At 42.5% G+C, this 16,505-nt stretch overlaps 1 protein-coding gene across 1 annotated transcript; it reads right to left on the bottom strand.

Annotated features, from left to right (window-relative positions):
- Positions 1–6,193, bottom strand: LOC138367019 (immunoglobulin G-binding protein H-like). The gene is made up of 2 exons (XM_069328421.1): positions 2,425–6,193; positions 1–2,123 (listed from the first exon to the last, which is right to left on the bottom strand). Exon 1 carries the CDS (start codon positions 5,541–5,543, stop codon positions 5,094–5,096), a length of 450 nt encoding a protein of 149 aa, XP_069184522.1. The 5' UTR covers positions 5,544–6,193; the 3' UTR covers positions 1–2,123; positions 2,425–5,093.
- Positions 6,194–16,505: the final 10,312 nt, after the last annotated feature.

The raw sequence follows: 16,505 nt of genomic DNA, 5'->3' as shown, positions 1-16,505 counted from the left end.
ATAATTAGTTTGTGCATTATCAAATTTACGAGAAAAGTAGTATACAGGGTGTTCTAAATCATCTGGTCCTCCCTGGAAAAGAACCGCACCTGGTCCTAGATCCGAAGCATCTCGGTGCATTATAAGTGGCTTATCAAATTGTGGACTGGCTAATACAGGAGACGTTGAAAGAATTCCTTTCAACTTCTGAAAAGAGTTCAGACACTTCTGTGTCCACTTGCACTTTACTTGCTTTCTAAGAAGATTAGTTATAGATGCAGCCACAATGGAAAAATTCTTACAATATCTTCTATAATATGCACACATCCCAATAAACCTCTGCACGGATTTCTTGCTCATTAGTACTGGGTAATCCACAATTGTCTGGATCTTGTCTTGTCTTACTTTGTCCGACCTCATGTCCCAAGTAAATTATTGTTCCCTTAGCACAGTTACATTTATTTACATTTACAGTTTGTATGTCGTAAAACTGCAAATAATTGTTTCAAACTAGAAATATGGTCTTCCCTACACTTACTAAAAATCACAATATCATCTAAGTATGCTCTACAATCTGGCGCATCTTTTAGCAAAGAATTCATCAACTTTTGAAAAGTTACTGGGGCATTTCTCAGTCCAAATGGCATCACATTAAATTCAAATACTCCATCAGGGGTGATAAAAGCTGTCACTTCCTTAACAAAGTTAGTATGTGGTATCTGGTGATACCTCTTAGATAAGTCTAGTTTTGATACATATTTAGCATGACCAATCTGGTCAATGCACTTTTCTAGTAAAGGTAGTGGGTCTAAATGAACTACAGTTACCTTGTTTAACTTCCTGTAGTCCACTACTAACCGCCATTTTCCATCTGGGTTTTGGTACCACTAAACACGGTGAACTCCAAGAGCTCTGGCTGGGTCGAATGAAACCATGGTGAAAGAAGATAATCAACTTCCTCCTGGATGACACGTCGTTTCTCGGGGGTCACTCGATAAGGGTGTAGCCGAATTGGAGTTATCTCTGTCAGCTGAACATCATGAGTAATGAGAGGTGTCTGAGTGGGGACCTCCCCAAACAAGTTGGAGAACGTCTTCAAAAGGTCCTGGAACTTTGCTCTCTGCTCATCCTGCAAATGACACAACAATTCTTCCCCGGAACTGGAATTAGATAAAAGAGGATTACCATCTTCCCCTACAACAATTGTCTCCTCAGGGTTTACCTCCTCAGTTACACAACAAGCCACAATACTGGGCCTACAATAAGCCTTCAAAGGATTCACATGCACAATCATTGACTGACGGGTATGTTTGGGGTTACAGACTTTATAGTTAAGTTCACCAAGACGTTTTACTACGCGATAAGGTCCTCCAAATTTGTGTGACATAGAAGTTCCCATACATGGCTTCAAGACCATTACTAAATCTCCTGATTCAAAAAGTCCGAGTTTGGCCTTGAACCGTGTTATAAATGGTGGGTTGTACTATGGGGGATCTAGTATTAAATGGATGTAGGGGCAGTAGTTAGAATTAAGAGTTATCAAGTATGGGAGATCTAAAAGGCCCGGCCCCCAACAAACATACAAGGGTAAACTTACAGTGGCTTATTACTGCAATTGTCAGCCGAGAGGTAGATCATTGATCTCCTACACAGGAAGAATGGATACTCCTTTAAAAACTAACTTACTTATTTATTAACCCCATAACAACCCCCCATATACATTCACACCAATTACAATAATTACTTTACCACACTATCTTACGTTAAAAGCCTTGGTCCACATAAGCAGGATACAAGGTTTACACTGAGAACAAGCTAGGGGTAAAGTACTACTAGTGAAGAACCTGAAGCCTGAAGCAGCTTAGGGGTAGTGAGACCACGTGGTACCCTAACACAACACAACACTTAGGGGTACCCAAAACACTGGCAAATACTACCCCAGGTCTACACCAATCTTACAATACCAGAGTAGGCACAATTAAATACTGTACACAATACTTAACTTAGTAAACTAGGCACAGAAAAAGATAAGGACAAGTAGTAGGAAGGGGATGAGGTTCTTTCCACCACGGCGCCAGCACAGAGAAGGCCGCATCCAGCGTCCCGTCCCAGGGCTCCCGAGTTGTTGTGGTGCCGGGAAGAGCCTAATTGATCGTGCATCTATACACATTAAAAATCTTCACCGATGTACAATATTGTTTACTTTACTCGTTCTAAGGATAGTTAATAATTACTACAATGTTATACTTAATCCACAACAAGCTCAAGAGTCTGAATGCTTTAAGAGCAACAAGATTCGTCCTACGTTTGGCAAGGAAGATAGGAATGAACCTCGACAAGCGCACCAAATAAAAAGAGTAATTTATTTAGCTCAATTTGACCTCTGGTTTCCACTGAGGAACCCAGGGTCGTAACAAACCGCTTATCATGCCGCTCCTTCATTACCTGTTGTGCCTCGCCCAGATGTTGTAACGCCAACTCCTTCGTTCGAGACAGCTTGCTCTTCACATCCTTCAGGCATCGTTCACTCTGCCTAGCTGTTACATCTCCCAACATTTTCTCCTGCAACATTTTTAAAGGTTCTCTCACCTGATGTCCAAACACAAGATCAAATGGGGAGCAGCTTAGGGCAGTGTGCAACCCGTCCCTGGCAGCAAAAAGTACAAATGGTAAATTGTCATCCCAATATCTGGGTGAATCTTCCCCGGTTGTTTTTAACATCTGTTTGAGGGTTTGATGGAACCGCTTGATCCCCCCTTGACTCTGAGGATGGTAAGGACTAGAAAAGTTATGTTGAATTCCAAAAGAACTACAAAAAGTTTTAAAGGTTGTGGAACAAAAATTGCTCCCATTATCAGTTTGAATTATACGGAGGCATACCAAATAATGAAAAAACGTTCCAAGTGCTTTATGAGTGTAGAAGTCCTAATATTACGCAAGGCATATGCTTCAGGGAACCTGGTGGTCGTACATAGGATAGTAAACATAAACATATTTCCTGATTTAGTTCGGGGTAAGGGACCGACACAATCCAACACACATGTGTAAAAGGCTCCTCTGGCACTACAATAGGGTGTAAGGGTGCTCGTGGAACACTCTGGTTAGGTTTACCAACAGTTTGCCATACAACACAATTGTGACACTATATGACCACATCCTTTTTGAGTTTTGGCCAATAGAAAAGTTTACAGATCTTATGATACATACTGGTAATGCCTTGATGGCCTCCCATCAGGTCATCATGGGCAGCTTGCAATACCTGCTTCCTATAATCTGTTGGCACAACGAGCTGGGTTTTAGACTCCCAATCATCTGCTAAGGGAGTTCCTGGGGGTCTCCATCGTCTCATCAAACATCGATCATTGAAGAAGCAACCCGTGCTCTCATCCAAGGTATCAATAGTGTCAGCTGCTTCTGTATAACATTCAGCAAGACTGGGATCAGTACTCTGCAACTCATTCAAGGTCTGGGACTCAACAGCTGGAGCGAGCGGCAAGGAACCGGTACCTGGGCCACCTCTTCCAGACCATCTGGGTCAGAATAAATTAGGGCTTTGGCACCGGCCTCACTCTCGACATCCGCGTGAGCTAAGAATGTATCCTCAACGTCCACCTCCACCTCCCTGTCTGAAGGGGTCCTGGCCTCGAAAACATACACCTTGGAAGTCACAGGATTTACTTCACCCTGCTTACCCATGGATCTGGTCACAACACAGGCTGGATAGATGACACCATCATCTGCATCCGGTTGAGCCAGCACACAACTAGGGTTAGTAAACATGATAGGACACTCTGTCCCACTAACTTAACACTTGTCACACTCATTACCCACAATAACATCAACCCCAGGGATGGGCAACTGCTCACTAACTGCTACAGTGCACCAACCCGGTGTAACAGTTGACTTCAGGTGAATTTTAACTAATGGTACTCGCTGGACATGACCTCCAATACCTTGCAATAATACTACTACACCAGTGTCTTCTGTGCTGACATCAGCAAGGGCACGGTGAGAGATTAGAGATTGGGAAGCACCAGTGTTCCTCAATAACTGCACTGGCTTCCAGCTTCCACTGGTACAAAGTAAGGTACCCGACTATAGGTACAGTTTAAAGTTAGCCATCCAATTGGGCATGACTGGAACAACATTAGAATTAATTGCTTGCAACCCCCGTCTCATAATCAGACCGGTAGGTCTCACCTCAGGGTGCAAGGAATAACAGGAATTAACCACATGACCTCTTCTCCTGCAATGAGTGCAATATCTGCCAGTGGTCGTAACAACCGAACCAACTGCAGGTTTAGACACTACATTATTTGAAGGTGACAACCCTGTCTGTTGTTTCTCAATCTTTGGCTTTACAGGAGAAGAGTTCAGGGGAGTAGGTGAGTTAGCTGGTCTGGCCTGGAAAACATGAGATTTAGGAACATGATAATTACTCTTAGAATTATAAGTATTTGATTGTGCTCGAAAAGGCACCTTAGAGAGTAATTCGTGTTCGTCTGCTAGCATGGCTAGTTTCATAATGTTATTGGTCTGTTTATGTTCAGCTATAAACAAGGCTAATTTATCTGGTAGACAACCTAAAATCTCCTCTGTCACTATGAGGTTTCTCAAAGTTTCAAAATCTGTAATGGAAAGTGCTTTTACCCATCTATCAAAATGATTAATTTTAACTCTTGCAAAATCAGAAATGGTCTGATCATGTGCTCTTTTTATACCTCTAAATTTCTGTCTATGGGCCTCTGGGATCTGCTGGTATGCATTTAAGATGCTCTGTTGGACAAATTTAAAGTCAAAAGAATTAGCGGCAGGAAGAGATGAAAAAATTTCCTGGACTTTCCCCTTAAATTGTCCTTGCATAATGGCAACCCATTGATCCACAGGCCAATTCATACTGACTACTAACTTCTGGAAATGCAAAAAGAATATTTCTGGATCTTCCTCATTGAATTGATGTAAATCTACATTTTTCCTAAACTTTAAAGAGCGATCAGTACTATCTGTATGATTACTAGTGTCACCATGACCTGCTGCAATTCTCTGTTCCTCTAGTCTGTAATTATTTATTGCCATACTCTGTTGAATTTGCAATTGCTGCCGCCTAACTTCCTCTAAAACTGGGCTTCAATTCTTCTGCTCTGTGCTTCTAGTTCTGCTTGCTTTTGTTGTTTTTGAGCTTCAATCTCAAGTTGTCTTTGCTGGTTCTGAGCCTCAAGCATCTGCTGCTGAGTCTCCAACTCCAGCTGTTTTTGGCGATTCTGCATCACCAACCTCTGTTTCTCTGCTTCTAACTTAGCCATCTCTAGCTTAGATTCCATCTCTAACTTTAGAATTGCCACCTGGTTACTTGACTCTTCTCCTAATTCCTCTAACCACTCCTCGTCACGTTTCTCCTCCTCCACCAAGTGTGTGACAATGACTCTTACTAGCTGACCCTTTAACATTCTCCTGGAAACTGTCAGCTTTAATTTTTCAGCCATGTACAGCAAACCAGACTTCTTCAAGACTTTAATTTCACCAAAATTTGGCTGCTCCACCAACACAGCAACTTGTTCATCCATTGTCAGTTTAATTAACACCTCTGGCAATTACAACAACACTGAAGGTTTGCTTGGCCCCCTGGCACAAGCTGTACACTTACCTCAATCGTGAAGTGTTGAGAAAACTTCCACAAGCAGCTCAGAATGAACAGAGAAATGGTACACAGGCTTGGTTAGGTATCACTAGTTAACCACACAGTACCTAGGAAGGCATTAACAATTAATATCATGCACCACTATTTAGTACATTAAATTATGGGAATTAATTCTCCCGGACATAGGCCCTCATTTTGTTACGACCCTTGACCTCTGGGTATGGTTCCTCTGTTGCAGTTGTTAAAAAATATACAATAATACGGCCTTGCCTACTAAAGTGTCTAGGGTAAATAACTCAACTGCTTACTCAACAAAGCAATATACTTAAAGTAAGCGTAACAAAGAACATACTAATATATAAATGGAAATACCGAGAACCAGAAATATTAGAGCACCAGACTACAATAACACAATATCATTATATAAGCACTGATCACTATTTTAAAACTTAAATAGATAGATGGGTATGCACATAATGGTCTAACCAGGAAATTAGCCATGTTACTAAACAATAAACCGGTACCACAGACTTATCTCCCAACAAGTCCACGCCAGCCAGCTCCACCCACGCGACTGGCGTTGCTGGAGCATGCACGGCGTGGTCTCTACAAGTTACCAACTAAAACCTACATGAAACCTCTAGATACTCTGCTATCAGAGAGTAATACTTAAGAACATAATTATAACTAAACTTATATGTATATAACACTGCTAAGGTGTAAATAAGAAATTAAGTACAATCAATAAACAGGAATAATTACAGGGGTGAATCAGTGACGCTAGGTTGATACACTGCACGCATACTGGAACATCCCAAATATGGTCATCCCCCCATGAGACGCCACGGTCTTCCCCCACAGGAATGAACATGCAATAGCATTAACAAAATATTTAACACAGACACACTATTTGATATATATATATATATATATATATATATATATATATATATATATATATATATATATATATATATATATATATATATATATATATATATATATATATATATATATATATATATATATATATATATATATACAAACAAGCCTGAATGGTCCCCAGGACTATATGCGACTGAAAACTCACACCCCAGAAGTGACTCGAACCCATACTGCCAGGAGCAACGCAACTGGTATCTACAGGACGCTTTAATATATATATATATATATATATATATATATATATATATATATATATATATATATATATATATATATATATAAATATATATATATATATATATATATATATATATATATATATATATATATATATATATATATATATACACATATATAATATATATATATATTGCAACACAACTGGATACAATATTTTATTTAAATAACTGAGGAAAACAATAATAGACATACATATTTATCATGATAATCGTTAGAATCAAATATATGGATTCGCAACAGTGCCTCCTGTTCACCTAGCAGTAAATAGTACCTGGGAGTTAAACAGCTACTAAGGGCTGCTTCCTGGGTGTGTGTGTGTTAGAGATATATATGAACGTAGACATCCATTACCATAATAAGCCACACCCACCTCAAATAACCTACACAGTTATCTAGATGTTTGTGATTGTTAATTCCTGTACTTATGCTGAATGTCGACGTATCACAGTTCAGTCCTACCTTCGAGGAGCTATAGTAACTTGTTATTAATTAACGGTAGCATAGTGGTCTACACAGTCGGCTCACAACTGAATGGTCATATAACGGTTCGAGGGCAAGACGATGCCTCTGTTCACTCAGCAGTAAATAGACCTCGATAAGACAAACAGGTTTCCTCTCCCTCGACAACAAGCTTCCTGTCCCGTGTCAACAGGCTTCCTGTCCCGCGTCAAAAGGCTTCCTCTCCCCCTGTCAACAGGCTTCCTCTCCCCTAGACAACAGGCTTCCTGTCCCGTGTCAACAGGCTTCCTGTCCCGTGTCAACAGGCTTCCTGTCCCGTGTCAACAGACTTCCTGTCCCGTGTCAACAGGCTTCCTGTCCCACGTCAACAGGCTTCCTGTCCCACGTCAACAGGCTTCCTCTCCCCTAGACAACAGGCTTCCTGTCCCGTGTCAACAGGCTTCCTGTCCCGCGTCAACAGGCTTCCTCTCCCCTAGACAACAGGCTTCCTGTCCCGTGTCAACAGGCTTCCTGTCCCGTGTCAACAGGCTTCCTCTCCCCCGTCAACAGGCTTCCTCTCCCCCCCCCCCAGACAACAGGATTCCTGTCCCGCGACAACAGGTTTCCTCTCCCCTCCCCCGTCAACAGGCTTCCTGTCCCGCGACAACAGGGTTTCCTCTCCCCTCCCCCCGTCAACAGGCTTCCTGTCCCCCCGACAACATTAAATTATTAGTCGTAACTTCCAGTGTTCCCTAAAGTGCTTATTTGTGTAAGAATCTAAAACTAGGAAAATAAATGAGAGGGATCACAGAAATCACAAACTCTCACGACATTATTAACTCTAATTGTAGAACGGATCAGTAAGTCAAGATGATCCGAAACCAATCAAATTATTCGTAAATTTATTCATAAGTCGATTCTAGGAATCGGCGGGAGAGATATATAATAATTTACACGTGGAAAATATTAGAGGGGCTGGTCCCAAACCTGCACACAGAAATAACATCACATGAGACCAGAAGACATGGCAGGATGTGCAGAATACCCCCGTTGAAAAGCAGAGGTGCAACTGGTACTCTGAGAGAGAACTCTATCAACATCAGAGGCCCGAGACTGTTCAACACGCTTCCACTACACATAAGGGACATAACTGGCAATCCCCTCACAGTGTACAAGAGAGAACTGAATAAGCACCTCCAAAGAATACCTGATCAACCAGGCTATGATTCATACGTCAGGCTGCGAGCAGCTGCGTCCAACAGCCTGGTTGATCAGTCCAGCAACCAGGAGGCCTGGTCGATGACCGGGCCGCTGGGGCACTAAGCCCCGGAAGCACCTCAAGGTAACCTCAAGGTAAGGATATTAATATGTAGAACCTTCTGTAACAAGCTGTGCTGTATTCCTTCAGCTGTATCTTGGCCTTGTCTGGCGCTAATTGCTTTATGCTGTAAAGATTTTGGTGCAGTGTAAACTCCTATACTGTATACACTGCAAAGTTAGTACTGTGAATTATGAACTCTGTGAAGATAAATTAACATAATTTTTACTTTTCAGTCAGGTGTAGAGTAAGGGAGACGTGACTTAGATGTAGAGTGACGGGGGGGGGGGGGGGGAGATAGAGAGAGAGAACATGACTGACATGTAGACTAAGGGGTAGAAATTACTTGAGTGTAGAGTGGGGGGGGGGAGGGGGTGGAAGGACACGACTTGATAATATTTGACTTCTGGAGTCCTAATGTGTTGAGACTGCACTCTGCTCAAGTGCCACTTTCCACAGTTTATACCAAACAATCTTATACACCATGCTTATACCAGACGATTTTATAGACCATGTGCAGACGAAAAGTCGCAGTAACGTGGTTGAAGATATGATGACAAAATCACACGTCAGAAGATGGAGAAACGCCGACGACGTTTCGGTCCATCCTGGACCATTATCAAGTGGTGTGTGGTAATGACGTGATAATGACACACACACGACTTGATAATGGTCAAAGACGGATGAAAACGTCGTCGTTTCTTCTTCTGACGTGTGGTTTGGTCATCTTATATACCATGATATACCATACCACATGATCCTATCGGTACCATTCTTACACGTGCAGTTATCCTCATTGTTGTGTTTAAGTTGTAGCCGGAAAGATACCTAGCTGATTGTGCAGCTACAACCAATACAAGTCTTCAGCTACAACAGCTACAACCAATACAAGTATAGGCCTTCGTAACTAGTTACTTTAATAGTTCTAAGAATAGCTGATAATTAGTTCAATATTATATTTTAATCAACAACCAGCTCAGAGTCTGAATGCTCTGTGAGAAACAAGATTCATCTTACGTTTGGCAAGGGCGGGAATAACGCATATCCCCGGTTTAAGAAGCCATGATATAAATGTTATTGTAATTAAATATCCTTCTCACATGATCCAATTCTATGAATTAATGTAAAGCAATTATTTAGAGCTCAATTTGGCCTCTGGTTTCCAACTAAGGAACCCAGGGTCGTAACAGCCCACTCCTCCTCGGAAGCGATCCCAGCAATCGAGTGACTGGGACGTCGCATGAATTCCAGGACATACAGCAGCACAGAAAACTGCAACACAGAGGCCTTCAGCATGGAGTATTGCAGCACATGGCGGTGCTGCACAGAAGACAGGAGTACAGAAGCCAGATGTATTGAGGGCCGCTGCATGGAGGGCTGGAGCATGGCAGACTGCAACACAGGAGGTTACCCGGAGGGCTGAAACACAGGGGGCGGCTGCACTAGGGCCTGAAGGACAGGCGGCTGCACTAGGGCTTGAAGGACAGGCGGCTGCACTAAGGCTTGAAGTACAGGCGGCTGCACTAGGGCTTGAAGTACAGGCGGCTGCACTAGGGCTTGAAGTACAGGCGGCTGGAGCACGAGGGGCTGCGGCATGGAGGGCCTCGACACAGGGGGCCACTCACACAGATTTCTTCTTTAGGACGATGACGAAATCTCGCCCTACACCCTTCACTTGAACTGGAGGAACAATTCCCCCCCCCCCCCCAGGCCTGGGGAACCAGCAACAGTGGACCCAGGGGACACAGGGGAGGAAGTAGTAACAGGCAACATGGTCCCCCACACCAGGAACTGGCCCCAACTCAGTGACCGCCACCCCTGGGACACTCGCCCTCACCTCCCCAAAGCATCAACATACCACAGAAGAGCCCCAGGCACACCAACACCACCATCGTCGGCTGGCGACGACCTCATGGAGTCATCCATGCCTGTCCAGGCAATACCACGAGGGGAAGACAAACCGAGAGCCCGTCGTGAAGGCTTCCATACTGGGCACAAGTCAACGGAACTGTTGGTCCCCCCCCCCCCCCCCACCCGAAGCACTGCAGTAGAACTCCCTGGAGGCCGCGTTAGGGCACGCATCATACGATCCTGTAACAAAGCATCCGCCTTGACCACCGGGGGGAACTGGACCGCACACCTGTGGATTCGACACCGTGTGGACGTCAACAAGGACACACACTGCAGCAGGCAACACATCGCCACAATCCGCCGAGGATACACCGGCCGGAGGAGGAGGCAGTCCGGGTGAGGGAAGCAGTGGGAGAGACTACACTCACCACCTCCGCGATGCTCCCACCGGTCGCCAGGGGATCAGCAGACCCAAGGCCAGCACGTATCACCCCCAGGATCACCCAAGATCGCAGACACATAGACCCCGGCACACTCAGAGGACTCTGGGGCCTCCTGAGGGAGAGGAAGGGGGAGGAAGTCCTCCTCCTGGAAGAGGTTCACAGGGCGTACACTGCCAGCACCGCAATCCACAGCCTGGTGCCCCGACAACCCAAATCGGAAACAAGTCCAGGGCTGGCCAGCATAAAACACCCGGACACAGAAACCCATAAGCTGGACTAACGAGGGTATAGAGGTACAAACAACAAACAAACAAAGAGAGCAACAAACTGTACACTACAGACCACAGACACATTCAATCGCAAAAGGTCCACCAGCACAACTTCAACTGCCGGGAAAGAGGCCTGTCCGGTGAATTCCAGGCCAATTGTATCCTTCCGCTGGACAGGGACAAAGGCACCCCCATACCACTGGCCAGCACGTCCCCAAAACAGCACCCACTACCAAATGCTCTCAACCCTGAGCCAGCGACACATCTGTCACCACTGAGGGCCAGACAAGGAGTTAAGGATAGTGGTGGTAACAGGTGGCTAGGAATCACCAGAACGCCAGTTCAAGTCACCCCATTACCTCAAAATTATTTTCACAATATTTATTATTCTCTATTTCTACAATGAGAATTGCATATTTATAACCAATACAAAGTCTTGGAACTCATAGGCAACGTTATAAATTATGGCACAGTTGTCGGAAAACCCGACACAATTTAATAATATTACATGCAATATGCCGATAATATTGCTGCTGTTGTATACACAAGTTAACCCTTAGAAAATGTAGCTTGTAGTGGAATTTTCCATCAATAGAAAACGGGATATCATTGCCACATACTACTATAAATTCACCAGCTATTCTGTTGGGAATTATTCTTAAATACTGTAGTCTTTGAACTTATAACATCATAAAAACATCTCATTTGAATTAACTTAATTATCAGTATCAAAATAGAGTAAATGTGACCCTTCTACCACATATTGACATCTGGACAAAGTGAGCCAGGAGCGTCAGTAGTGAGAGAAGTTAGCCATTGTTTGTTAAGACCAGAGGCGCTGGGGAGCAAATTCAGCTCCTATAATTCTCTTGGACAAAGTGTTATGGAGATCAAATAAGTGCTCTTCCATCATCAACACACAGTCAACATAAACAAGGGAAGTGTCTTACCGAAACCCGTTTATCTAATCATTTCTGGCCAGTTAATGTTAGGTAGATAAAGGGCGAACCAGTTAGCACGAGAAAGACTCTCTAAACACAGGTAATTAAGCCTTGGTCTTTATCTAATAATATAGAGTGTTTTCTCTGATACAGCTGTCATATATAAGGATTCCGGCTTTACAGCTAGTGCCCTTTGACAGGAACAAGAAGAGGAAGCAAGAATTAATCTTGGTACATCAGTCACTTGGGTGATGGAAGCTAGCCTCTCACGAGGATAATTTGGTGTCTACATCCTAGTTATACCTGGTGGACTAAGCCTGCTGCACAATAAGATAAGGCACGTCCTCAATTTATATACTAATATATGTAGTTTAATACTTTAGTTGGATTGGCTGCATATATATAAATTTAATATAAACCCACCCTAATGTGTAAGGATCGATTTGTGAGAATTATTGCAGAAATACAGTCCACTTAACATCATACCAATTGCTACTGAAAGATATAAATTAACGTAACTATAAATTCTATATAAATTCATATAAATTAAATAAATATAAATCTCACAGGTTGCTTCCCACAACAGTCTCTTTCATACTCCTCTTCCCTTTACAGTATACAGTTTGTCAAGGTTTGTCACAGCTCTAGATAACGATTCGACAGTGTTAAAGTAACCTTCAAGACATCTTCCCTAAGCTGTTTTAAGACAAAGGGTCAGATAAAAGTTTGAGGGGGAATAATAACCATTTTCTGTCCTATAGCCACAAGTAATTAGCAAATAGCACTTTCTTCCCAAGGAAAAAACTAAATGTTATACACAGTGTAAGGAATCCTCCCAATATCCTCGTTTCCTTTATTTAGTTCCTTGGACCTTCACAGGCTAGGACTTTCACAGCCTAGGACCTTCATAGTCTAGAGCCTTCACAGCCTTGGACCTTCATAGTCTAGAGCCTTCACAGCCTTGGACCTTCATAGTCTAGAGCCTTCACAGCCTTGGACCTTCATAGTCTAGAGCCTTCACAGCCTTGGACCTTCATAGTCTAGAGCCTTCACAGCCTTGGACCTTCATAGTCTAGAGACTTCACAGCCTTGGACCTTCATAGTCTAGAGCCTTCACAGCCTTGGACCTTCATAGTCTAGAGACTTCACAGCCTTGGACCTTCATAGTCTAGAGCCTTCACAGCCTTGGACCTGCATCTCCTAAAAATTCCAGTCCTTTTTGATCAGTGGAGGCAAGTTACCTCTTCTTTATCTTGTTCTTGTCCTTCGTGACCAAATGGTAGTCAGAGGAAACTCTGGCATTAGATATGACACCTGAAAACGTTTGCTTCTTCCAGCAATATGACATCTGGGTTTTCTTAGTGTGAATTTTCTTTAAGTAAACTTTATTTGTAATTCTGTCTGTTTTGTGAACTTTAAAGATTCCTTTTTTCTGTGCACTCTCCCATTCACCCGTGACCATTCCACTTTTGTGAGAGGTTACTGTGTATGGTAGGGGGTTGGTGGCGGGGAGTGTTATTTGGAAGGACTATTGTTATTATTAGTCTTCACCATTATTTGGAAGGGTTATTGCAAGAAAAAGTGGTTACTGGGAACTGCAGATGACTTAGGCAGAGAGGAAGGAACTGCTGTGCGTAGAGCTGGAAGTAGGTTGTCACAGGTACGGAACATCTTGGTGAGTTGGAGGAGAGTTAGTAAGTTGCTGGAGAATGAAGTGGAAGGGCCTTATTTTCCTTTTCTTATTTTATTTATTTCTTATTTTACAGTTACATTGAGAGAAGTTATGGTGAATGTGATTGGGTGGAAGGGTTAGGGAATGGAGGACGGGGACCTCCTTTAGTGCTGGGAGGTGAGAACGAGGTGCAATAGAAGGGGGGGGGGGGCAAGGAGGCCGTAGAGCCATGATATCACACGGTCCATGAAACTAATTCCGGGAGTCAGAGGCTTATTAGGAATTACTTGAAGACTCTATGTACATCTGTTGTAAAGGAAAAATTGATTTTTTTATATAATGTACAAACAGAATACGGGTAAATGGGAATATTTTAAGATTAATCAGAAATAATGGACGTCCTGGTATCAAGGGGCGGGTGACCTGTAAACCTGCATGGACAGTAAAAGAACATGACGGTGGGCGCTGGAGGCTATTAACTGACGGTCGTGAAGTTTTGAGGGTTACAGTCTGCCAGATGTCCAGATAAGCCACAATTATGTATTTATTCAAGTTGCTGGAGACCATAGAGTAGTTCGAGAAGCTGTTGAATAGGTATACATAAAGATGTGGGAACCGACCTGTGAGATTTATATTTATTTAATTTATATGAATTTATATTTACGTTAATTTATATACTTCGATAGCAATTTGTATAATGATAAGTGGACTGTATTTCTGCAATAATGTCATAATCTCACAAATCGATCCTCTACACATTAGGGGGGGTTATTAAATTAATATATATGCAGCCAATCAAACTACAGTAATAGACTACATACTATTAAACATTGAAGAGGTTCCTTATCTTATAGTACAGCAGGTTAGTCCACCAGGTATAACTAGGGTGTAGACACCAAATTATCCTCTTTGAGGTAGCTTCCATCACCCAGTAACTGGTGCACAAAATCTTTCTCGTCTTGACCTGTCAAAAGTGCGCTAGCTGTGAAGCCAGAATCCTATATATGACAAGCTATATCAGAGAAAACACTATACAGTACATGGAACAATAAAGACCTGGCCTAATTACCTTTAGTATGAGGCTTCCACGTGATCTAACCGGGACACCCTATATCCTGACATTAATGGCCATAAATGAATGATAAACGGGTTTCGGATAGACACTTAACTTGAATTTGTAGACAGCGTGTTGACAATGGTACACCTTTGGTTTCCATAACACTACGTCCAAGTAAATTTAACAGGAGCCGAATTTGCTCCCGTGTGAGCCTCTGGTCTCAATAAAACATTGGCTGCCCTCCTTCCTCCCTCTGACGCCTGGCTTACATTGTCCACATGTCAGAAAGTGATAGAAGGGTCACATTTACTCTACTTTAATATTGATAATTAAGTTAATTTATATAAGATGTTTTATGATGGTAAAGTCCAAAGACTAATGTATTTAAGAATAATTCCCAGCAGAATAGCTGGTGAATTATAATAGTATGTGGTGATGATATCCCGTTTTCTTTAGACGGTAATTCCACTACAAGTTACGTTTTCTATGGGTTAACTTGTTTATACAACACAGCTATTATCTGTCTGTATGATATATTAAATGGTGTCGGATTTTCCGACATAATTCCCCAGGGGCTGCTCACGGGTCGAAGTCCTAATTAGAACAGGCGAACACCGATACTCCTCCTTCGAATTATTAGATTAATTTGATGTTAGTAGTTAGTAATCACACATTTATGTGTCTGTTCGTACAAGACGGATGTCCCGTACTAGAGTTGCAGGGGTTAGAAGTCTAATGCAATTTCATTTCCCTGTCAACTCTTGAAAGGCTAATATTCAAGCCTTATTACATATTATTTAACCCAGAAGACTGGATGTGATCAAGTACTACAGTCAAGTATGATTCAGGGACTGCAGTGAGATCAGTGACATTAGATATAACTTGAAGTTTCTTCAGGTAACTGGTCACTGATATATAAACACTGAGGCCCATGGAATACATCTTGATTAAATAATAAATGTATCAAATCAGTCATCAGATTTATTAGGGTTTAATTTAATTAATTGATTCAGAGGATTGAATAGCTCATCATTAAAGTAAAGTATGGTTCTGAGACTGCAGTGGGTTCAGTGACATTGGTCGCAGTGACTTGTAGCTGTTTTAGGCTACTGTTCACTGATTTGCCACTGAGGCCTCATGAACTCATCTTCAGCTTTAAATGATGATACTAACATCAACCTCTGTTGGTATAGTCAGCTGTAATCTCCTTAGTATAATGCTACTGGAGAAATATAATCAGCTGACAAATTTAGATCTCTACTGGTATTGTTTATCTGCAGGCATAGGTCTCCCCAGGCTTGATACTGGGCCTGAGAGTAATTTACCCCCTGCAGAGTTTAACATGGTTATACCCTGATATTTAGTAGGGCTACCGATGAATCGATGACAATAGTCTGTCCCTACAAGGAGACCGAAGTCGGTGAGGTGATCAGACTTAATATTATCTGCCAATTTTATTCCTCTATTTCTCAGGAATTTGGCTGTTGCTCTCAGACCTTGAACTTGTAGGTCTACTGGTATTTTGTCCACCACAATGGCTTGTACTCGACAGACGTACCTGCCTAAACGTACTGATGGTTGTACCACCTGGTAGACTTGAGGTCCTGCATCTGTTACAAACCCTGAGATGTTGAATGACATCTGGGCTACAGGCCTTAATTGTAATTCATCTGCCAGCTTTTTAGTAATATATGTTCTCTGGGATCCTTGGTCA

This window comes from Procambarus clarkii, chromosome 21 (genome assembly GCF_040958095.1).
Source record: "Procambarus clarkii isolate CNS0578487 chromosome 21, FALCON_Pclarkii_2.0, whole genome shotgun sequence".
Taxonomy (NCBI): domain Eukaryota; kingdom Metazoa; phylum Arthropoda; class Malacostraca; order Decapoda; family Cambaridae; genus Procambarus; species Procambarus clarkii.
Note: the sequence above shows the minus strand (reverse complement) of the source record. Positions and strands in the feature narration are given on the sequence as shown.

What these genes read in the sequence shown, in the direction of transcription:
- LOC138367019 (XM_069328421.1), bottom strand. Translation starts at nt 5,543, where the DNA reads ATGGATGAACAAGTTGCTGTGTTGGTGGAGCAGCCAAATTTTGGTGAA.